The 24,764-nt window shown below is 40.9% G+C and overlaps 1 protein-coding gene across 1 annotated transcript in view; it reads right to left on the bottom strand.

The window, feature by feature from the left end:
* The window catches only part of TMEM132B (transmembrane protein 132B), a 751,132-nt gene that overhangs the window by 2,809 nt on the left and 723,559 nt on the right, over positions 1-24,764 (bottom strand). Inside the window, exons 7-8 of the mRNA XM_040347367.1 lie at positions 13,808-14,081; positions 205-396 (exon numbers count right to left, since the gene is read on the bottom strand). Coding sequence (XP_040203301.1) covers positions 205-396; positions 13,808-14,081 — 466 coding nt within the window. The remainder of the gene's footprint in view (positions 1-204; positions 397-13,807; positions 14,082-24,764) is intronic.

The raw sequence follows: 24,764 nt of genomic DNA, 5'->3' as shown, positions 1-24,764 counted from the left end.
GCCTCATTTGATTCTCCAAGTTAGGTGAAAAGACACTTTGCAAAATGAACGTGCTCTACTCTTCTATGGAATTGTGTACCTGAAATAAACACACATTTCAATTAAGCTGATTCTTTAGCCCCTATATGTTATAAATCAGTGAGGATTTCATAGCATACAGGCAACATTCACATGCTGAAGTTTTCAGAGAATTTGGTGATGTACCTGTTTATAGTCATGCAAAATATCACTGGCTGTGGTAGCTGTGATGATGACTCGCTTGTTTCCCTTGCTAGCTTGCACAGCCAAGGACAGGCCAGTAATAAGTTGGACTCCCAGTTCTACAATTCCCACCCGATCATCCAGCACTGTCACGGTTTTCTCAGCCAAGATTGAATCGGACAAAGGAGAAAGAACCTAGGAAAGAAAATACCACAAGTATCACTGTATGTATTACTTTAATTTGTAGTATATTCAGGTTTTATATAAGGAGGAGCATTTGGAATAGATATCATGCACATAAGAAATAAATAGATATAAATAACAGGTACAGCCATGGATCTTGTTGCTCTGTTCTCACGCTGCTCTTGTGATGCTACAGTAGCAAATTATTTTTAAATAGATTAGTGTGCCCAATGTAAAGAAATAGTGGCCTAGCACAGCAGGCAGGAGGGCTGGTATCCATATAGCTACAAAGCTGGGGAGAATGTGGGTCTTCCAAAGCTTTAGAAGGTTGTATGTGTCTTTAGTGTATTTATATGTACAATTTATCTACCCTCTACAGCCCTTCATCCTTGTAAAATATTAAAAAGACCATTGAGCCAACTTATCCAGTGACATAAATAAATACTCTAACACTGATTTAAATGTAGCACCCTCTAGTGTGTGCTAAAAGTAAGAGTAGGCCAATTGTAGTTTACTAAAGTTCAAGGCTAGGTTACTTATCCTGACAGCTCTCTGGTGCCTCCCCCTGGTCTAGAAGGTTGGAGAATCTAGAATTAGAGGGTGAAGATTAGGAGGAGCTGCCTTGAATATTTATGGAGCCTCAGTCAATCCTCAGAGGTAGGCTGGCAGGGGGCTCAGACCACTCTATAAATAGACATGAGCCATGCCACCAAGGGGCAGTTGGGTGGAAGATAGAGATAAAGTGTTAAGGAGGCTGTCGGTGGCCCTCAGGAGAGCCCCCTAGTCTGGGGGGATGTCCTGTCTTAGGCCCCGTACACACGAGAGGATCGATCCGCTGGAAATGATCCACGGACCGGCTCCAGCGGATAGATCCCCTGGTGTGTACGATCCAGCGGATCTGTTTCCGCAGATTTTTGTCCCCGGGGATGGATTTCCAGCGGATCAAAATGTCTTGACATGCTAAGAAATCGATCCGCTGGAATCCAGTCCAACGGATTGATCCGCTGGTCTGTACAGACTCACCGGATCAATCCGTCCGAATCCATCCCCCGCATGCGTCGCAATGATTTGACGCATGCGTGGAATTCCTTATATGACAGCGTCGCGCACGTCGCCGCGTCATCATCGGAATTCCGCGGGGATTTTGATCTCATGGTTAGTACAACCATGAGATCAAAATCCGCCAGAGGATTTATCCGCGGAAACGGTCCCCCGGACCGTTTCCGCGGATAAATCCTCTCGTGTGTACCTGGCCTTAGGCCGGGGCTCGGATGCTAGAAGGATTCTGCCATAACACACAAGAGGGAGTCTTTTTTGGAAGCATGGGGGCAAGAGAGAGGACAGAGTGAATAGACAACACTCCTGAGAGTCAGCTGGGTGGGCTGGTAAAGAGTCAGTCTGGTGTACTGGTGTGGAGAGTTAGCCTGGAGGGCTAGTGAAAGGGGCAGCTGCAGCCAGATGGGTTGGAAGTACCTGAAGAGGTGGTGGTGGGATCAGTGGCCACAGAGGAGAAGTTACAAGATGTTTCACTGCAACGGTGCTACACAGAGCGGTTTCGAGTTCTTGCCTGTAATATGCTATTGCTAAATTGAGTGAAAGCCTGTCAGATCACTCAAGTGATTCAGCTGGAGCAAACAAGTGTGTGCAGGAGGAAAGCGAAGGAGACTGTACAGTAAAACCTTGGTTTGCAGGCATAATTCGTTCCAGAAACATGCTTGTAATTAAAAGCATTTTTTTACAGGGTATAAAATAGAAGAGAGGCACCTCTAAGTGTAGCAATAAGTTGCTAAATGTTGTACCTTCATTAAATGTAACCATATTGCTACACTTAGAGGCTCCTCTCTTCTTTTTTATACTTAGTTGTGACACAATGCTACTCTTATATCAAGACATTGCTTGTATATCAAGTAAAAACATTTTTAAAACATTTTGCTCATCTTGCAAAAAGCTCTCAAACCAAGGTTTTACTGTATATATGTGTATATAGGAAGATGTCTCTAAAGTTTTGATGAAAGTTTTGCTGAAGTCAAGTGAGCATCCCATAATCTCTTATCACTAGCCAAGTTATTAAACTTCTAATAAAAAAAAAAACATCAAATGTCACGGTTTGTTCTCAGACTCTGGGTGTTTGTGAAGATTTGGTGTGCATGGCTGTGCAGGAGTGGGGGATCCAAGTTCATTAGCAGTCACTACAGCGGAGTGCTACATAAAAATAATACACAAATTGTTTTAGACTTAAAAAAATGGGGCTTATGTTATAAAGACCATCTTACACAGGCCATTTGTTTTAACTTGCACTAAAAATGAAGAGGCAGATTTGTGACACCAAACTTTTTGCTGCACAGATTCAGCCTTATCATTCTTATCATGCTTAGAATGTATTTTAAGCTTCATATTTACTTAAAATGAATGATAAATTTGATGACAGTGTGAAGGGGTACCATTACTTTTGGCTCTGAGGAAGAGGGTTCGCCCTCGCAACGCATAATCCGTAGCTGTAATCTATGTCGTTGGGACTCTCCGGCTGTTTGGTTCCAGTAGGAAACCTTTCAGGGGCATCTATGCTTTTGATAGAGTGATGTTTATGCTTGTTTTTAACTTGGTTTGTGAGTATTCATGACTTTTTATACAATTTTAATTAAACCTAGCCATTGGTAACGCATTGGTCGTGTTTCCTTTTACATTTTAGTCTCAAGAATACCAAATATTCTGAGGAGGGCAGCAAGATCCCTGGTCATTCCCTATTCCAACGGAAGACTCTGATTGTTCACTAAGTGATCAAGCTCCTAAGCGCAGGAGACTGTTTGTGTTTTTAAAGAATACTAGTTCTATTTAAAGTTCAGTATTGACAGATTTTTCATTGCACCCACCCCAAAATGCAGTGCAGACACCTCTCTATTGCTGATCACTGTAGTATGAAGTATGAAATGCTGGGAGCAGAAAAATCTTTTTTAGGTATAGCATGTGCAGGCACCTCTAGGTGCAAGCTGTTAGGCAGCCTCTTCATTTTATATATTAATGTCAGGTCCACTTTTAGACGTTACAGTAGTTATTATCAAATACCTTGTAGCAATGGAGCATTGAGGGGATCCCAAGAACCGCCGTAGCTGTACGTCGGTCCCTTTAAATGGGATAGAAGGCACCCGCTACAATGCTGGGCTGCTGATGCTCCTGACCGGCGGTCGCGTAACCGCCTGCCGCAAACAATCGCAGGCACGAGAGGCAGAACAGGGACGTGTGTGTATAAAAAACACACATGTCCCTGTTCTGTTCTGTGAGGAAAGACAAATTGTGCGTTTCTAATAGCTAGAAACCCCGATTTGTCATTTCCCATACAGTTATAACACACACTAGGGAACACAATTAACCCCTTGATCACCCCCTAGTGTTAACCCCTTCCCTGCCAGTGAAATTTCACAGTAATCAGTGCATTTTTATAGCACTGATCGCTGTATAAATGTCAATGTCCCAAAAATGTGTCAAAAATGTCTGATGTGCCCGCTATAATGTCGTAGTATCGATAAAAATCGCAGATCGCCGCCATTACTAGTAAAAAAAAAAAAATGCTATAAATCTATTCCCTATTTTGTAGACGCTATAACTTTTGCCCCAACCAATCAATATACGCTTATTATGATTTTTATTACCAAAAATATGTAGAAGAATACATATCGGCCTAAACTGAGAAAAAAAATGTTTTTTTTGTGCTTGTGTTTGTGCTTTTAAAAAATAAAATAAAACATTGGGATATTTATTATAGCAAAAAGTACAAAATATTGTGATTTTCTCAAAATTGTCGCTCTTTTTTTGTTTATAGCGCAAAAAAAATTACAATTGCAGAGATGATCAAATACCACCAAAAGAAAGCTCTATTTGTGGGAAAAAAGGACATCAATTTTGTTTGGGTACAGTGTCGTACTACCGTGGAATTGTCAGTTAAAGCGACAAAAGTATTGGGAAATTGCATCCCAGTCTTAGTCCGTAAGGTTCCATATTGAGTTGACTCACCTTTTGTAGCTATAACAGCTTCAACTCTTCTCGGAAGGCTGTCCACAAGGTTTAGGAGTGTGTCTTTGGGAATGTTTGATTGTTTTTACAGAAGTGCATTTGTGAGGTCAGCACTGATGTGGATGAGAAGGTCTGACCCTCATCCATGTTTTTATGGACCTTGCTTTGTGCACTGGTGCACAGTCAGGTTGGAACAGGAAGGGGCCATCCCCAAACTGTTCCCACAAAGTTGGGAGCATAAAATTGTCCAAAATGTCTTGGTATGCTGACGTCCTTAAGAGTTACCTTCACTGGAACTTAGGGGCCAAGCCCAACCCCTGAGAAATAACCCCACACTATAATCCCCCCTTCACCAAATGATTTGGACCAGTGCACAAAGCAAGGTCCATCAAGACATGAAAAAGCGAGTTTGGGGTAGAGGAACTCCACTGGCCTGCACAGAGTTCTGACCTCAACGCGATTGAACACCGTTGGGATGAATTAGTACAGAGACTGTGGGCCAGACCTCCTTGTCCACACCAGTGCCTGACCCCACAAATGCGCTTATGGAAAAATGGTCAAAAATTCCCACAAACACCCTCCTAAACCTTGTGGACAGCCTTTCCAGAAGAGTTGAAGCTGGTATAACTGCAAAGGGAGAGCCAACTCAATATTGAACCCTATGGACTGAGACTGGGATGCCGTTAAAGGTCATGTGCGTGTAAAGGCAGGCATCCTAATACTTTTGGTAATATAGTGTAAACACTTGCATTTCCTCTCAGCAGTTTTTATTTACTTGCTAACCTGTACTTCTGCACTGCTCTTTCTCCTGATCTTATGATGCCCGATGTCATCCTGGAACTATACTTCTACCGCTGAGTGGAGATGAATCCACTTAAAAGTAGTAGAGGATTTATTCAAGGAGCAGGAATTTAGAGACTGTCCCACTCTGTAAGGTGCCCAATAGGAGCAGACTCAGCCCAGGGTGCAGTGGGTCATGTGTTGAGGAAAAGGTCTAGACATTTGTAGTTCAGAGCTGTGTGAGTGAGAGATGGTCATGCTATATACCCCCCATCTCCTTATTCCCAGGAAAATGCTGAACTCCAGTGCTGGGAGTGCAGGTATAGAGTACCTAAATGGTCCAGCACAAAAAAGCCTGATTATGAAAATAAGAAAACTGATCCTAAAAGGGCTGGTCTTGGCCCATGTAATCATCTAAATGTAAATATATAAAGTCTAATTTGTGTTTTGCTTATCACCTTGTAGTTATAACTAAAGAATGCATCTTAAAAGTAATGATCTACACCAATACCAATGATGTTAAGCCATTTGAAATTTGTATCTTATAGGCATCCTGAGGAGATCCAAATCCAAGATATTATCTGTATTCCCTGAGGCAAAATACTCTCAATGCATTTGCCTTTTCTTTTCAACAGCCTCAACACGTATATGTTAAAACTGTGGCATAACATAAAAAAAAACTGAAGAAGAAAAACATGTCACAGATAATATTTATTTATTTATTTGCTTGTTTATGAATTCCGTTTCCAGGAAATCACCCAACACCCCAATGACAAGGTGGCTGGAAATGTTACTTGTCAGGCGGTGACAGAATGAGGCTCCGTGGTTGTTATGTAGGTTTTTAGGCCCCTTTGACAAGGATGCCCTCCATTCCACCTTTGTAGGGGATCCTAGAATTATCCTCTGCTGAGTAAAAATAGAACCGGATATCACATACAGTATGCATGTTTCAGATTTTTTCTCCATTTTTTTTTATATGTAATTTCTATGCATTGCCAGATGTGGTCAGGTCAATAAGAGGACCTGGACACAAACTGATTGACTTCAATAGATCTGGATGTGGGCGACTATAGACGAATGCACATCTACTTATAGCCCGGCATCATGGGTCAAAAATGGACTGCTGTGTTATATAACCCCCCCAACACACACACATTGATGGACAGTGGCAGTGTTAGTTATATACTCCCCCTCCCCCCCTGCATTGGTGAATGAATGAATGACTGAATGACTTGTATAGCGCTACACATGCGAACTGAATCGCCTCTAGGCGCTTTTTCCAGCCAGTGTCTGCTTGGCTGGTGCGGTCATTTTACCCCGTAGGATCTCGACACGCTTGGGACACACAGTCATACACACAGATATACATATATATACTGGGCCAATTTGGACAAGATCCAATTTACCTACCAGCATGTCTTGGTGGTCAGCTGGTCAGTGCCAGAGCTGTTAAAAAACACCTTCCTTTACGCACACACACACGCACACACACATTGGAGGTTTGTGAAGAAAGAGCTTTACTCACTTTCACCCAAGTTGGCCCAGGTTAGTTTGGGGTAGTTATCACAGAGTGGCTGCCACTGCTGCTATTTCCTAAAGAATGCAAACACGTGGCATCTGCTAGCTATGGTATTCTGATTTGGATGGATACACAGGGAGGTGTTGGGGGTGGTTAGACATCAAACCACCCTATATATATGTTGGACTTGATGGACTTGTGTCTTTTTTCAACCTCACCTACTATGTAACTATATAACTATATAACTCTGCTTTGGGCCCCTAAAGAATATTATAGTTTTCTTAGTAAGGATATTTGCATGTGCTATTCTATCACAGATCTGAAAAATAACATAAATATTACTCATTTCAGAATAGTGGACTCCTCCCAATGTCCTAAAATTAAGAATAATCCCTTTGGATGTGTGTTGGAATGTCATCTTACCATATCCTTCTACTGTAGGTTATACTTCCTCAATATTTTTTATTCAAAGCCACAAAACAAGTGTTGATTTATTATTGGTATATGCTCCAGAAGATACTGGAGAGTTTAACCTCCCTGGCGGTATGATTCTGTCTGGAATTACGTACCAAAAAAGGAAATTTGGCGTTTTATACTGTAGGCCTGTAATTTTTAGAAATAACTCACTTAAATCTGACCAAGCAAGAGTCTTGTAGCCTTCCTGGGTATGATTTTTTTTTTTAAAACAAAATTATAAATTATAATATAATAAATAATTATAAATAATTATAACAAATAATAATATAATTATAATAAAAATTATTCAATAATGTAATCAACTCAAAATCACTGAAATTTGCTCAGTTGCAGAATTGTCGCTGTCATTTGCCACTAACATTTGACACTAAGGCCTCGTACACACGACCGGACATGTCCGCTGAAACTGGTCCGCCGACCAGTGTCAGCGGACAGATCCGATCGTGTGTACAGGCTAGCAGACAGATTTCCAGCGGACAAATGTTTCTTAGCATGCTAAGAAACATGTCCGCTGGGAAGCTGTCCGGCAGACATGTCCGCTGGTTAGTACGTCTAACTAGCGGACAGAAATCCCACGCATGTGTCAAATTGATTAGACGCATGCGTGGAAGCATTGAACTCGCGCGATAGAGAACGTCGGTGTCGTCTACGTCACCGCGTTCTCTGTCCGTGCGGATTTCGGTTTGATGGTGTGTACAGCCATCAGACCGAAATCTCCGAGCGGACATGTCCGATGAAAACGGTCCGGCGGACCGTTTTCATCGGACTGTCCGCTCGTCTGTACAGGGCCTAAGCCGACCTCAATGCGCTGTCATATTAAGCAACAAGGTGGCAAATGAGGTTTAATGTTGATAAATGTAAAGTTATGCACTTGGGGGGCTAAGAGTATGCATGCATCATACATACTAGGGGGAGTACAACTGGGGGATTCAATGGTGGAGAAGGGTCTGGGGGTTTTGGTAGATCATAAGCTCAATAATAGCTGCAATGCCAAGCTGCAGTTTCTAAAGCGAGCAAAGTCCTTTTCATGTATTAAGAGAGGTATGGACTCCAGAGAGCGAGAGAGAGAATTTTGCCCCTGTACAAGTCAATTGTAAGACCTTATCTGGAATATGCAGTTCAGTTTTGGGCATCAGTTCTCAAAAGGGATATCTGGGTACTGGAGAAAGTGCAGAGAAGGGCAACCAAACTGATAAGAGGCATGGAGGAGCTCAGCTATGAGGAAAGATGAGAGGAACTGAATCTATTCCCTTAAGAGAATAGGAGATTAAGGGGGGCATATGATCAACATGTACAAATACATAAGTGGTCCTGCATCCTGCAAGCCATAAGTGGACTCTCTGCAACTTGTAGTCCCACCTCGCCAGCTCAGATGATTTGCCTGAACTCAACACTACTTTCTTCCATGTGAGTGGATTCAAAAGGTATAAATCACAACCCCCCCCCCCCCTGCGTCACGACGCTCACAGGGGATGGAAACCAGGGCACACAGAGCTTCGGGCAGAAGATACAGCCACCGGACACAGCAGGAGTACATCGTGGGATCCCAGTGACAAAGTAAGTAACCTTTTTCAGGATCCAGCAATGCAATCCCAAGTGTGGCTCGGGGTTACCGCTAATGGTACTGAAATTTCACCCTGAGCCACACTCAAGTAGGTTTAAGAATAGATGAGTCAGGTATGGTGAGAGTGGTGACATTGGTGTTGATTTACTAAAGGCAAATCCACTGTGCACTACAAGTGCACTTGAGAGGGCTGTCACTGTATATCTGAGGGGACGATATGAAATGAGGGGAAGCTCTGCTGATTTCTATCATCCAATCATGTGCAAGCAAAAGTGTTGTTTTTTATTTTGCTTGCACGCCCCCCTCAGATATATAGTGACTGCCCTTCCAAGTGCACTTGCAATGTATTTGACAATTACAGGAGAGAAAAACCCTGTCAGGAAACAAAGCTGCCCAATAAGTCACCTTTTTATAGGCTGCATTTGAATTTGTGGTAGTCTTTTTATGTCACAGTATTTGAATTTTTCTATATTGCTTTAGGTAATGGTTCCATATCCAGGGAAAATAAGATGGACAGCAGAGGGCACCTATACAGTGGAACCCCTGTGGCATACCCAACATAAGAATATAATCCTAGAGCAGATAATAGAACAGTAATAAGTACAGGCCTCAAAATTTCCCCTTGCATTTTGCGAGTGCAAAATAGTTTCTGGCGAGGAGCTGGGAGTGGGGGGGGGAGCGCGGGTACCGCCGGCATGCGGGGATTGATCGGGAGCCGTTCTCCCATCAATCACCCTGGGGAAGAGAATAGCCACGGGATTACATAGCTGATAACCCGCTGTTACAGTTTACTTTACATTGCAGCTCCCTCCACTCCACTCGCGGTCACATACAGCTCCATCTCCTGACCCCGTTCCTGTATCATATAGACAGAACGCATTGAACTGGAATTCTGTCAATCTGATACAGGCACGGGGTCAGGAGGCGGGGCTGTGTAACCGTGCGCGGAGCAGAGGGAGCTGCAATGTAAAGTGAGCTGTAACAGCGGGTTATCAGCTATGTAATCCTGCGGCTTTTCTCTTCCCTCTTGATCGATGGGAGAACGGCTCCCAATCAATCCCTGCATGCCGGCGGTACCCGCGCTCCCCCCACTCCCAGCTCCTCTTCCCCTGGGGCTATCCTCTGCACAGGTGAGCAGAGGCTACAATCGTGGGCACAGTGAGTAAAAGCTGAAATGGTGGGCACAGTGAGTAAAAGCTGAAATGGTGGGCACAGTGCGTAAAGGCTGCAATGGTGGGCACAGTTTGTAAAGGCTGCAATGGTGGGCACAGTTTGTAAAGGCTGCAATGGTGGGCACAGTGGGCAGAGGCTGCAATGGTGGGCAGAGACTGCTATGGTGGACACAGTGGGCAGAGGCTGCTATGGTGGGCAGAGGCTGCAATGGTGGGAAGAGGCTGCAATGGTGGGCACAGTGGGCAGAGGCTGCTATGGTGGCACAGGCTGCAATGGTGGGCACAGGCTGCAATAGTGGGAACAGGCTGCAATGGTGGGCACAGTGGGCAGAGGCTGCAATGGTGGGCACGGTGGGCAGAGGCTGCAATGGTGGGCAGAGGCTGCAATGGTGGGCACAGTGGGAAGAGGCTGCATTGGTGGGCACAGTGGACAGAGGCTGCAATGGTGGGCACAGTGGGCAGAGGCTGCAATGGTGGGCAGAGGCTGCTATGGTGGGCACAGTGGGCAGAGGCTGCTATGGTGGGCAGAGGCTGTAATGGTGGGCACAGTGGGCACAGGCTGCAATGGTGGGCACAGTGGACAGAGGCTGCTATTGTGGGCAGAGGCTGCGATGGTGGGCAGAGGCTGCAATGGTGGGCACAGTGGGAAGAGGGTGCATTGGTGGGCACAGTGGACAGAGGCTGCAATGGTGGACACAGTGGGCAAAGGCTGCAATGGTGGGCACAGTGGGCAGAGGCTGCTATGGTGGGCAGAGGCTGCAATGGTGGGCACAGTGGGCACAGGCTGCAATGGTGGGCACAGTGGACAGAGACTGCAATGGTGGGCACAGGTGTGGCTGCACTGATAAAGTTTGCCATAAAAGTAAGTGTCATTTCATGAGATAATTTGAGGGCGCGTTTAGGGGCGGAATTAGGGGTGGTGCAGGGTAGGGATTGGTTGGGTCAACTGGTGGCGAGTAACCCTTAAGGCCTGGCTAGTAGCGCAGGACTTGAAATTTTGAGCCCTGATAAGTACATTAGTAAATAAATCAGTAAATTGACCTTAAAAAATCTAAACACCTTCAAAATGAATGCAAGAGAATTATATCCCATCATATCAAAAGCATGTTTTAGGTTTACACTTAACAAATCAACCTCTTATTAATACTAATCGGAATAAATGAATAATTTGAAGACCGACGTTATTAATTTGTTTGTTTAGGAGACAGTACATATTAATATAATATCTAATAAAATCTATTTGCTAAACCTTTTGTGAAGGAAACTCTTTGGAAACTTTTGTAAACAGTGAGATCTCTATGTTTATTCAGTGTCATATTGATATAGGATTAAAGAACCTCAAAGAGAAGAGAAGTACCCTTATATTATATACAGGTAGATCAGATAAACATGGGACTCATTTCCCAAAGCATCTCTTGAAATATAATGATGTAAGGCCATCAAGTTTTAAAATTGTTTTACAGAAGTCAGGATCTCTTCAGCGGAAATAGGTTTAGCAGAGATGAAGTATCATCAGATCATTTTGAAGTGATATTTGCAATAACCAAGCATCTTATCTGATCAAATTCTTGTGTATAAATTTTTTGTGAAATTGTATATACTGTATAGTGTATGTCATGAGGCAACTTTGTAAAAGTGATGTCAATATTTTTCATAAAACATTTCATGTTAGAGAACTTTTAGCAGATGCAAAGGATATATCCTTTTTAATGATACGTCTTGGGCCTGAACTTTAAACAAGCTTTTTGCTTGTTAATCTTTTGTTTTAACTAATTTAACATGGACGCTATGGTCTGCTAAATAGCAATTTCTTAATTTGCTTTATATATTACCCAAGTTTTAACACTTATTGACAGAATTAATGTGATTTAAAGGTATGCCTTCAACGTGTGGGTGGCATTTTGTCTCCTTCTCTAGTAAATGTGAATATCTTGCTGAATCCTATAATTTCGAAAAATATTCTGCACCAATTATTCTCTCTTAGTCTCACATAGCTAGCTAGAAATATTGCTTTTCCAATCCAGAACATCTATTTTTTTTTTAACATTTAACCTAAAGTTTGAATGATCTGCTGGGCAAACAGCCGATGACATTTGAGGGATACTGGACAGCAAATCTGGCAGATGCAACCTAATCATTTCAATGTCTCCAGAAAGCATTGACAGCACAGTGCAGCTTTTTAGGGCTTTAAAGAAAGTCCACTTAAGATAGGAGAAAAAAAAATATGTGCATTTAAGGTAAAACAGTTTATGTGTAATCAGTCTGCAAAATCGTGTTTCCCAATGCCTTGATTAGATGGAATTTAGCATGAAAACTCAGCATAATCATATTTGCTTTAAAATACTGTCTAAAGTGGTATGGTATAATTTTGTACTTCTAGCACTGTATATGGCAATTTGCATAAATTTATAAGGTTAGCTATGAAAACAAAAGACTTTTTAAGGCAAAGCACTTAAACGCTATATTTTCCCATAGGAGTTAATAAACAATATATATTTTTTTATGTATTTAACTCTCTCTTTACCAGCAGTACATAGGAGAGGAATGTGCTCTTGGAAGCAATGTTTTTCTGAACATGGTGACCTTAAACCAGGGTTTCTTTAACAGGGTTCCCTGATGAGTTACCGGGGGTTCTGCCATAATCTACCATTGCAGCAGATTTCTATCCACTGTTCACAGAGCCAGCAGTCCAGGATAGAAGGACTCCTGCCTCTACTCAAGATAATTACGAAAACCCTGAGTTTGCATGGGTTGTGCTCTTATTTGATGCCACAATTAAAAAAGATAAGTTAATAATTTTCCACTGAAAATTGGGGCTGTTGTACCAGGCTACGTGCCCTCAATATGAGCAAGGTACCTTACCAGAGGTTAAGTTGATGAGGACAATAGCCTCTTTCCCACAGCCCTGGCCCAATGGTTGTGGGGGTCTATGGGTGATGGAATTATTGAAATCTGGAAGCCCCTAAAATAAAGTGCCCCCCACCACCACGTGAATAAGTAAGGGGTACATATTACCTCTAAAAAATGCAAATAGTAAATAAAGATATAGTCACACTATGACAAATCTTCTGGAAAATGTGATTGACAATGAATTTATATCATGGGGACATTTTTTGTTTTTGTTTTTATAAAAAGGACTTGTCAAATATGTCTGTGGCCCCGTACACACGTCCGAGGAACTCGACGGGCAAAACTCATCGTTTTGCTCATCGAGTTCTGTGTAAAGCCGCCGAGGATCTCGGCGAGCCAACTTTCCTCATTGAACAACGAGGAAATAGAGAACATGTTCTCTATTTTGCTCGACGAGGAACTCGTCGGCTTCCTCGGCGGAAAGTGTACACACGCCGGATTTCTCGGCAGAATTCAGCTCCGATCGAGTTTCTGGCTGAATTCTGCCGAGAAACTTGGTCGTGTGTACGGGGCCTGTGGGTATAATTGCTTTACATTTTTGTAAATTATGATTGCTTTACATTTTTGTGAATGATTATTGGTAGCCCTAACTCATTCATGTAATTCAGAAGAGGCCCTTGTCCTTATCTACATGGGCAAGCCTCTTTTGCAGGGGGTTTCTGGCAAAATGGTTGATCTTTTACAGTCATAGTCATAGCTAACAGCTTGTGTTGTTGTGAATGACAGCACACAATGGCAGTTCACAACAACAAAATTACAACAAGACAGACTGACAGCTATTACTATGACTGTAAAAGATCAATTTATGCCCTGCCTCCACTAAGTGGAGAGTTGGTGCAAATAAGCTGTAGACACAGCAAGTGCACCCGTGCACTGAATGGGTAGTCAGCTCATAGATGCGCCTATATAAGGAAACTGCTTCATGATGAACCGCGCTCGTGATAAATTGTAAGTGAAACATTCAACTAAATAAATCATGATATATGATTATACCTGGACTGTAGTAATTCCTTGATCCCGTCCAACTAGAACTTTCCCTGCTTCCAGTGTAGCTATTTTTGGTTCTTCAACTTTCATGAAATCACTCACTAGCTCAGTGATATCAAACTGCCAGTCAGGACCAAGCATGTGTATTAGTTGACCACCAACATCTGCAGATTCTGCAACAAACTGAGTGAAGACTCGAACCATTGCATGCTGGTATTGCAAGGAGCACCCTCTCCCTTTCTTTTCATCATCTTCTTCATCTTCGCTATCTCTGGTTGGTCTGAAAAGAAATTTGACATATGGTAAAAATATCCATTAATTGCATTATTAAAATCAACTAAAGTTATGTAAAAAATCGCAAAATTCTTGTAAATGTTGGCTCTGCCTTTCCAACCTCAGGAGCCTCTATAGATTAGAATGGTTTCTCTAGTCATATTAAAAGACCAATGGGGGTGACTTAAAAGCTCGGAGGGCAGAGACAGTCTCCACTGCCTTACTAGGGTGTAAAATATAGCAGAATCAAAATAGCACAAAGCTTAAAGCTGAAATCCTTCCTAGGAATCTTTCCTAAGTACTGTATTTATTGGCGTATAACACTCACTTTTTTACCCTGAAAATAGAGGGTAAACTGTGCCTGTGTGTTATACGCAGGGGGGCTGTTAAAAAGTTTTTTTCCTGAAACTTCCCTCTTAAAGTTAGGGTGCGTGTTATACGCCGATAAATACGGTAAGTATTGCAGAAGTGAGAATAGTTACCATTATAAAAAGGTACGCACTCCCTGAAAAAATGAAAAATACATTTGTTGGGGAGGATAAACAGTACTTTTAAGTGAACTTCCGCTTTAAACTTTTCTATTCTTTATTTCATGTGAGTCAGGTTAAAGCTGAAATCCAGCTTTTGATACAAACAAACTATGAGGCTACAAACAATATACTGCAATGTGTTCCAGGTTTGAGCCGACACTTCCTGTCTCATATTTTGAACACAGTAGAGTCTATCTGATCAGCGCTCAGCCATTCAGAGAAAGCAATGTATTCTAGGAATGAATACAAAGCTCCCTTTGGCTGATTCAGAAAGGCGGGCTGATGATGTTACAACCACTGACTCAAAGATGTTAGCACATTGTTCCACATGGTAAAAAATGGGGACCCGTCATTTTCATATTTACATAATGACTGCTTTAGACAAAGAGGTTGAGTTACAAAAGGCAAGTAACTGTTATTACCCGGGCTGTTCTTTTAGAGTCCTGTGCTGTAAATGGTGGCTCCGGCCAGTCACACAGCCAGTCACAACCAAAAAGAGAGACCTGTTCAAGATGGGAGCGCCTGTAGCGGTAACAGTGAGCCACTGGAAGGCTTCGTTTTCAGGTAAGTTTAACATAATGTGCTAGTATGCGATGCATACTAGCACATTATTACATTACAAAAAGGGTACAAAAAGAAAACAGCGGTTTACTGCTGCTTTAAAGACTGGTGCCACTGGGGAGTGGGAAGAGAAAAGTATAGCAAGCTTGCAAGAAGTGTCCCACAAGTGCAGGAAGTGAGGCAAAGTGGGGCAGAGGATTGCCTTCTGATGTTTGGAAGAAATTCACAGCAGAATATCAGTGGGAAGAGGGGCACAGACCTTTTCATCCAAGGCTATTCATTCAGGTCAATTGTATTGTTTTTTTTATAATTTTTTATTTAAAGATAAGACACAGATACAAACATAAAGACAACTTTGCATTACATATAGATTGTGATAAACATATCAAGTATAAAAACCATATGAAACAGTTTCCTGTGAGTAGGGGTCACTACTCAGTCAGACTCATACCACTCACTGAAGTCTAATATAGGGTAAAAATGGTATTGCTTTGTATATTAATATTTCATTGCTCCTCCTCTAAATGTATCTATGAATGTGTGTGATTCAACACTAGTGATGAGCTGACTGTGCCTGGGTTTGTTTTGTTTTGGGTAGTTTGCCAAATGGTACTAATGTTGGTTCGGAGTGCCATATGCAAACCCCTTTAAAGTCAATAGGAGACAAATGTTATCAACAATGGCGATTTTCCAGGCTAACAAGCAAGGAATGGTGAAACAAAAGGCATAGGACTGGTCACTGCTCTAGGGAACATGTACCAAAGCAAAAATAACTTTTTTTAATTCCATTTGGAAGAGAATTTTAGTAATGCCTTGTGAATAATGCATCAGAATTAAATTAACAACCTACAATAGAAAAAGAGACATTTCCAAAGAAAAATTGTTCTTAAAGAAAAATTGCCAGTAAATGACAGTTCCCAGCTGCTTGTAGGGTTGAATGGTTAGGGGGCTTATCGAAATCTGGAAGCCCATTGTAAAAACAAGTGTACCCCAGAAACTACCCCTTTATGTAAATGAGTAAGGGCCCTTTCACACTGGTGCGTTTTTGCCGCGTTTTTGCCGCGTTTTCGCGGTAAAAATAGCGCTATTAAAACGCCCATAAAACGCTCCCCATGCCCCCTCCATTGAAATTAATTAAAAACCGCTGTAAAAATGCGGTAAAACGCGGTAAAAACGGAGCGTTAAAATCGTGGTAAAACACTGCGTTTTTACTGCAATTTTACCGCATTTTTACCGCGTTTTTAATTAATTTCAATGGAGAGGGGCATGGGGAGCGTTTTAATAGCGCTATTTTTACCGCGAAAACGCGGCAAAAACACGGCAAAAACGCACCAGTGTGAAAGGGCCCTAAGGGGTACATGATAGAACTCTTACACAATCACAAAGAATGTGCAGTACTGTGCAAAAGTGTTAGGCAGGTGAATAAATTCTGTAAAGTAAAAATGGTTTCAAAACTGTATATTTTAATTGTTTATTGCTAATAATTTACAAAATGCAAAGTGAGTGTACAGAAGAAAAATCTAAATAAAATCAATATTTGGTGTTACTACCCTTTGGTTTCAGACCAGTATCAGTTTTTACACTTCCAGGATAATGCCGCGTACAGACGGTCGTTTTTTGTGATAAAAAAAAAAACAACGTTTTGAATCATGAAATAAAACGACGTTTTTGAAACTTCATTTTCAAAAACGACGTTGCCTACACACCATCATTTTTTAAAATGCTCTAGCAAAGCGAGGTTACGTTCAGCACGTACGACGGCACTCTTTTCCATTGAAGCTAGCTTCATAACTTGCTTCTGAGCATGAGCGGGTTTAAAAACGTCGTTTTGAAACGTCGTTTTGCCCACACACTATCATTTTCATTGACACAAAAAACTACGTTTTGAAAAACGACACAAAAAATTCGAGCATGTTCGAATTTTTTTTTTTGTCGTTTTTCAGAAGACATAAAACGACGTTTTCCCAACACACGGTCATTTTAAATGAAGTTTTCAAAAACGTCGTTTTTTTTCATCACAAAAAACGACCGTCTGACATTAGAGTCAGGTACACAATTAACCAATTATGCAGAGGAGGTGCCAACCATCATCAATTTCATATGTAGGTTGAAACACAGTCATTAACTGAATAAGAAACAGCTGTGTAGGAGGCTTAAACCAGGCAAGATGTTTGGAACAACTTACTGGCTGAGTTTCTTCAAAAACTGTGTGCAGGTGTACCTGTAAGCATTGATGCTGTTTTGAAGGCAAAGGGTGAACAAATCAAATATTTATTTGATTTGGATTCCTCCCCACTGAAAAACCCATTAACTGGCCAGCACATCTTATCCAATCACTCACTATCCATGAATGACAGCTCCCAAGCCCCACCCAAGCCCCACCACTAAATGTGAACAAAGGGGTGGGGTGTAATGTACATGTATAAGGAGCTCAAGATGATGCGTGATCTCTCTTAATGCTGACATAATATTCCTGACACAGGGTCTTCCAGGTGATGTAATTAACCCAATTTGGATATGAGTTGAGTTGAGTTGAGAGGTATCTTAACCACTTAAGACCCGAACCAAAATGCAGCTAAAGGACCAGGCCCCTTTTTGCAAATCGGCACTGCGTCAATTTAACAGACAATTGCGCGGTCCTGTGACGTGGCTCCCAAACAAAATTGGCGTCCTTTTTTTACCACAAATAGAGCTTTCTTTTGGGGGTATTTGATCACCTCTGCTGTTTTTATTTTTTGCGCTATAAACAAAAATAGAGCGACAATTTTGAAAAAAATTCAATATTTTTTACTTTTTGCTATAATAAATATCCCCCAAAAATATATAAAAAAACATTTTTTTTCCTCAGTTTATGCCGATACGTATTCTTCTACCTATTTTTTATCTAGCTTTTATCGGTTGGTTTTCGCAAAATTTATAGCGTTTACAAAATAGGGGATAGTTTTATTGCATTTTTATAAAAAAAAATTGTTTTACTACTTTTACTACGATCAGCGATTTTTTTTCGTGACTGCGACATTATGGCGGACACTTCAGACAATTTTGACACATTTTTGGGACCATTGTCATTTTCACAGCAAAAAATGTATTTAAAATGCATTGTTTACTGTGGAAATGCTGTTGCAGTTTGGGAGTTAACCACAGGGGGCGCTGATGGGGTTATGTGTGACCTGAAGTGTGTTTACAACTGTAGGGGGGTGTGGCTGCAGGTGTGATGTCATCGATTGTGTCCCCCTATAAGAGGGATCACACGATCGATGACGCCGCCACAGTAAAGAACGGGGAAGCCGTGTTTACACGCGGCTCTCCCCGTTCTTCAGCTCCGGGGACCGATCGCGGGACTCCAGCGGCGATCGGGCGCATACCCTAATCACCTTGTGCAGCGCTGATTCCCCCTGCTGCCTGGGCCCCCCATGTCCCACCCCCTGCAGCGCTGCCAGCTTCCCTTCTCTCCTATTCCACTGGATGTGCGGGGGGTGTGTCAGGATGGAGAGTGGGGGAAGGGGCTGGTAAATATGTTTTTTACCAGCCCCTTTATTTTCTGAATGAATACAGTTTGTAAACGGTACTGATCACTCCTGCGTCCATTCATAACTGAAGCATACAAAACTGTGTTTGTAAAGGAAGCTGCTTAGCACAGAGCACGTCCCATTCATTCACTGTCCAGTGCAGCTGAGGCTGCAAAGAAAAGGACTGGGGAATCTCTGTCCTTAGACCCTTTCTCTGTCTCAAAAGCAAGGTATCAGGGGTCTGGTATTTCACCAATTGGGCGCCTAAAAAAAAGGTTAAAAAAAATATTATAAAAATAATAATAAAAAAAAAAATACTGCCCCACTACCGTCTACTGCTCTACTGATATTGTCCATGTTTTAATACATTTTTTAATATTTGTTTACATAAACTTATAATGATGTGTGTGTATGTAAGAATATAAACTTTGGGGTGCACACCCTAATGCAATAGGCTGCGCACACCTATGGGCACTCATGAGAGATGGTATCATTACATTATTCTCAGGCTGTGCACTGATAATAACAAAGGTTGATTACAGGTTATCACATTTCATTGGTTTAGTACATATATATATATATATATATATATATATATATATATATATATATATATATATATATATATATATATATATATATATATATATATATGCAGCTTTATCAATTGGTGTTTTTTGTTGTTTTTTACTTTTGTAATTTATCATATTAGCGCTGTAGTACTTTCATATCTAGTAAGTGATCGGTACTGATCGTTCCTGGGGAATCTCTTTTCTCTGTCCCTTTCTCTGTTTCAAAAGTGAGACATCAGCGGACTGTTTAGACCCTATTGACACCAATCTCTGTTCTACTGACACCGTCCACTGCTCTGCTGATATACACGCATGTGTGTTTGTGCTCTGGGGGGCACAACCTAATGTAATAGGCTGGGCATATCAATGCTAGCCTCCTATAATCTCCTATTCAGGAACATTTGGATTAAAGGACACAGCACTGTAAGCAAATCGGACCCTACTGCATTGTGAATTGAATACATAGCTGATTCAAAGAGAATACAGAGATGGTCTCAGCAGTACACAGCTACATCTTCACTGTATTATCATAGTCTTGACCAAACTGTATTATTTTAACTGCAGTAGAGAAAAGTAAATAGTCAAGGCATGGCTATGGTGTCTGGTAATGTATCAGAATTAGAAAACATCTGAGCAGAATTACAAACAATGAATTTCCTAAAGCAGTTCAAACATATGTATTTGATTTGTGTAATTAATTGTTTGCCTACACACACTTTAAGCCATTGCTTTATTTAATCAAAACACTAAGTTTAGCTACTGCCACTGGGTGCTACAATAGTTTTCTCCAAAGCATTAATCGCATACCTCTGACTGCGACCTCCCCAGGTTGCAGCATTGCAGATACTCATCCAAGTTTCTGATTAGTCTTTGTAACACCACATCAGTTCTACAAGCTTACCTTCTGCGCTTCATCACTTTGTGTGTTTCTTTCACTTTCTGGATTTATGTGTGTTATCCTTGTTAGGTTTAATAGGATTAAAATGGATGTCAGATTCACTTGCATTTTGTAATAAGAACTGAAATGTTAATGAGCTTGTCTTCATTTTTGTTTTGCGTAAAAATCTGACTTTATTATTTGCGAGTTATTTGCCGCACATTGTGGTGTCCACTGAATCTTTGGTAGTAAATATGTGATGAAAGATAGAATTGTATGCACAACAGACTCTGTGGTGGTCACAATTTAATATTTCATCAAAACTAAATGCATGCACACATACTGTAATCCTGTATACTGTATGTTTGAATTTACACAGAACTTAAAGGGGTTGTAAAGTCAGAAGTTTTTTATTGTAATGCATTCTATGGATAAAGTGACAAGTGCTTTTGCGCTAAAATGGATCCTAAATGAGTGAATCCACCAAAAATATATAGTGCAGCAAAACCTAATCATGTTTACATGACATAAAACAGGAATATAAATAAATGGTGATTCTGCGCACCATATCACACTAATGGAATAGTGATATCACATAAGCAAGATAAATGTAAGAGCTGACAAATAATCAGCATATAGTATTAAATGCAAAGAGAATAGTGAGTCCAAATATAAATATATATATATACTCAAATAGTGAATAGTGAGTCCAAAATATATAATACTCATAAGGCGAATGTGCAAAAATATATAAAGAATATTGTGCAAAAAAAACGGAATGGAAGTTCAATCCCAATAGTAAACACAAATCAGCTGTCAGGGCAGATATTCTGAATGCACTGGATGAAGGTGAGCACCAGCTCTATGGTGTGAGTGCACGGCCGTGCGATAGAAGATAAACCAGATCCCTGGCTGAGCTCCCGGGACTCTTACCTCTCAGCCCTCCTAAATGGGCATTGATGTACAGGTCACTCGCAGCCTTCTATGGGTGGTCCCTGATGTTTCCTCTCTTGATCTGATGGATCCTTCCTTAATTGGGACAGATGCTCCTCAAAACCAGATGGATGATGTGGGTTATAAGAGAGAGAGAGAGGGGACTCCCATAGTGAGGTAACGTTTGGTGCAGGTAAAATATGTTTATTGAGGAAAAACCTGCACTTACATTAAAAGAAAAATAAAAGTGCAACGAGGAAACAAACAAGCGGCGTTTGAATCGCCAGCTTACGTCACTCCGGGTGTACGTCCTCCAATTCCTACGCGTTACGACACCACGTGTCTTCGTCTGGGGAATCTGATTGGTAGTGTGGCTGTTGTTTATATAACCGAAAAACAGGAAGTCTCATCGCGGCCATTTTCTTGTAGACCGTGATCTAATGGACATCAGACATACTAGAGGGGGCATAAACCACTCTAGAGCTCGGCAATAGAAAACGTGTGTAGAGGATACCGAGCACTATATTTAAAACGGGCAAACGTACGGTTCCTGGTATAAAGGCCAGCTAAATTATACATAGTAAAGACTATTAATGGAGACGTTTATAAAATAATAATAGTGAACCGTAAAGTCATATGACCAGCATAATGTAATTGAGACTAGCACCAGAGCATGGACATCATCAATGACAATCCACTAGGTGTCGCTCATGAGCTAAAGTCTATGGCTTTTATTGTAACCTTTACATGGTAATAACTGGGTTTTACAATGATAAAATTAATATATGTAAAATGATATATATTAAAAATTCTTTAAAGCATAATAAAACTTAACATGTGTAAAAAACCTAGTAGTATCTATATCTATAGCCACAGGGGGCTCCCATATAAATTAATAATATGGAATAAATATAATACTGATATTTAAATATGTTAAAAATGTTAAAATTAAAAGTAGAGGGTGTATATAAATAATACATATATATGGTGGTCGTACACTCGGTTTGTCGCATTACAACCACAGAATATATATACATACACACAGATAATAGGCAATTTAATAAAAAATATGGTCAATGGGTGTTGATGGACCTATATATAACTAGTCTAAAAATGTGGAGAACTAAAAATTGCTGAGGAAGCAGTTGAGGTCAAACTCAACGTTCATTCCTCCTGGTGTCAGGGTGCGCATCTTATGAATCCACTGGGATTCTTTTTGACTTATCGTGCGCACCTTGTGGCTTCCTCTCCAAGAGGGGTTAAATTTGTCAATGCCCCAGAATTGCAATTGTGAGGGATCCCGATTGTGTATCTGATCAAAGTGTCTAGAGACACTATGTTTCGGGAAGCCATTTATTATGTTCTCCACATGCTCACTAATTCGAACCTTCAAGGCCCTTTTTGTTCTCCCAACATATTGTAAATTACAGCTACATTGTAGCACATATACCACTGCTTCGGTGTGACATCCAATAAAGTCTCTAATCACATGGGTTTCTCCTGTGTTTGTTGCCACAAACTCGGTACGTTTCTTTTGAAACTTTTGTGATTTTCGACATGCATTGCAATTTTTGCATGGATAGAAGCCTTTTCCCGAAAAGAATGAATATCCCGGCTTTGATGGTGGTTCTACTACTGATTTTACAATCAAGTTCCTTAGAGTAGGTGCTCGTTTATATACTATCCTTGGTTTTTCAGGAAGTAATTTCCCTAAATCTTTATCTCCTTTTAAAATGTGCCAATGTCTTCCAATTAATTTGGCCACATCTTTATATTGGGAGTTGTAATCAAGGATAAGTACTGGTGCTGTTTGTTGTTGGCACTTTTTTGGTTTGTCCTGTAGCATCTCTTTTCTATCCAGTTTTTTGACCGTGTCTATTTGGCCTTTAATCCATGACTCTTCATATCCTTTTTCTTTGAACCTCAAACCAATCATATCTGCTTGTAATGAGTAGTCACTCTCATATGTACAATTTCTTCTTAATCTAACTAGTTGCCCCTTAGGGATGTTAAAAAGCCAAGGTTTAAAATGACAACTGTCAGTTGAGAGATAACTATTCATATCTACGTTTTTAAAATGTGTTTTAGTAACAATCTTGTCTTTCTCAATACTAATATTCAGGTCTAGGAAGTCTACAGATTTATCATCGATTTTCCACACCAGGGAAATATTTTTATCATTTCTATTGAGTGTTTCAAGGAAGTTGTCCAAGCTCTCTCTATTCCCACTCCACAAGATAATGATGTCATCTATATATCTTTTGTAGAGAGATAACTCAGTGGGAGTATTCTCGTATATAGCTGACTCTTCCCATAATGCCATGAAGGCATTTGCCACACTAGGTGCGAATTTCGCTCCCATGGCAATACCAATTGCCTGATGGTAAAAGTTCTGGTCATACCAGAAGTAATTACACTTAAGGCACAAATCAAGGCATTTAATGAGAAACTTCCTTTGTGGACATATGAGGTTACTAAATTTACGTAAAAGCCATTTAACGGCGAAGCAGGCGTCATGGTGTTGTACAATAGTGTACAGTGATGTAACATCTGCCGTGGCGATCAACGTTCTTCCTTCGCTCACGGGTACTGTATCTAATAACTGTAGTATATGTTTCGTGTCCTTGAGGTGAGCTGGTGTAGCTTGGACTGCAGGCTGGATAAAATAATCTATATACTGTCCCATCCTCGCAGTCAGGGAATCTATCCCGTTTACAATAGGCCTTCCTGGTGGGTTTTCTCGGGATTTATGGATCTTGGGGACAGTATATATAACAGGTGTTCTACAGGTTTCTGGCATTAAATATTTAGATTCTTTTTTATTCAGGATATCTTTTTTCTTTCCTAAATCAATAAGTAATGCCAGTTCTTTCTTATACTTTCTGATCGGATTTCCCAGAAGTTTAGTATAAGTGGTGCCATCTTGTAATTGTCTACTCAGTTCGTTTTGGTACTGTTCTTTCGATTGTATCACAACTGCTCCTCCCTTATCTGCAGGGCGGATAACGATGTCAGTTCTTTCTTTAAGTAGTTTAATACCTTTCTTTATATGGATGGGGTCGCTCCTATTTTTTAGTTTCAGAGACTCCAGGTCTTGTAAAACCATTTTGCTAAAAACGTCAATATGTTGGTTCTTAGAGATTTGGGGGTTGTAAACCGAGTTATTTCTCAGGGTACTGTGTACTGGTATATTCCCATTACTTGCTGTAATTGGGCGGGATGTGAAAGGGTTATTTAAGATGGCCTTTTTAATAGTGAGTTTCCTCACATATTTCCGTATTCCAATGTATGTGTCGAATTTATTGAGGTTCTTGGTGGGTGCATGTTTCAATCCTTTATCTAAGACCGCCAATTCTTCTGCCGTCACAGATTTCCCACTCAAATTTACCACGTTTCCACCGATCTTTCTCTTTTTCGCTTGGAATCCCTTTCCCGCTCGATGGCCTCTCTTTGTTCGGGATTTAGCCTGTCTTCCTGAGTTTTCCTTAGTGGCGAACGGTAGTGTTCTGATTGCCGTCGTGGGGAGGGGTCTCTCCTCTCCCTGTCTAAAAAAGCCCTTTGTGTACTATGATCGTAATAACTCAAAGGTTGGCGCTGATCATAGTAGGGATCCTGATAATATCGTAGGGGCTCAAATCTATTTTGTGTGTATATAGGGGCTCTATCAGCCCCCCCGCGATATTCATATTGTTGTGGTGGTGGCCCTCT

This window comes from Rana temporaria, chromosome 1 (genome assembly GCF_905171775.1).
Source record: "Rana temporaria chromosome 1, aRanTem1.1, whole genome shotgun sequence".
NCBI classification, from domain to species: Eukaryota; Metazoa; Chordata; class Amphibia; order Anura; family Ranidae; genus Rana; species Rana temporaria.
The sequence above is the reverse complement of the archived record's forward strand: the minus strand, read 5'-3'. Positions and strand labels throughout refer to the sequence as shown.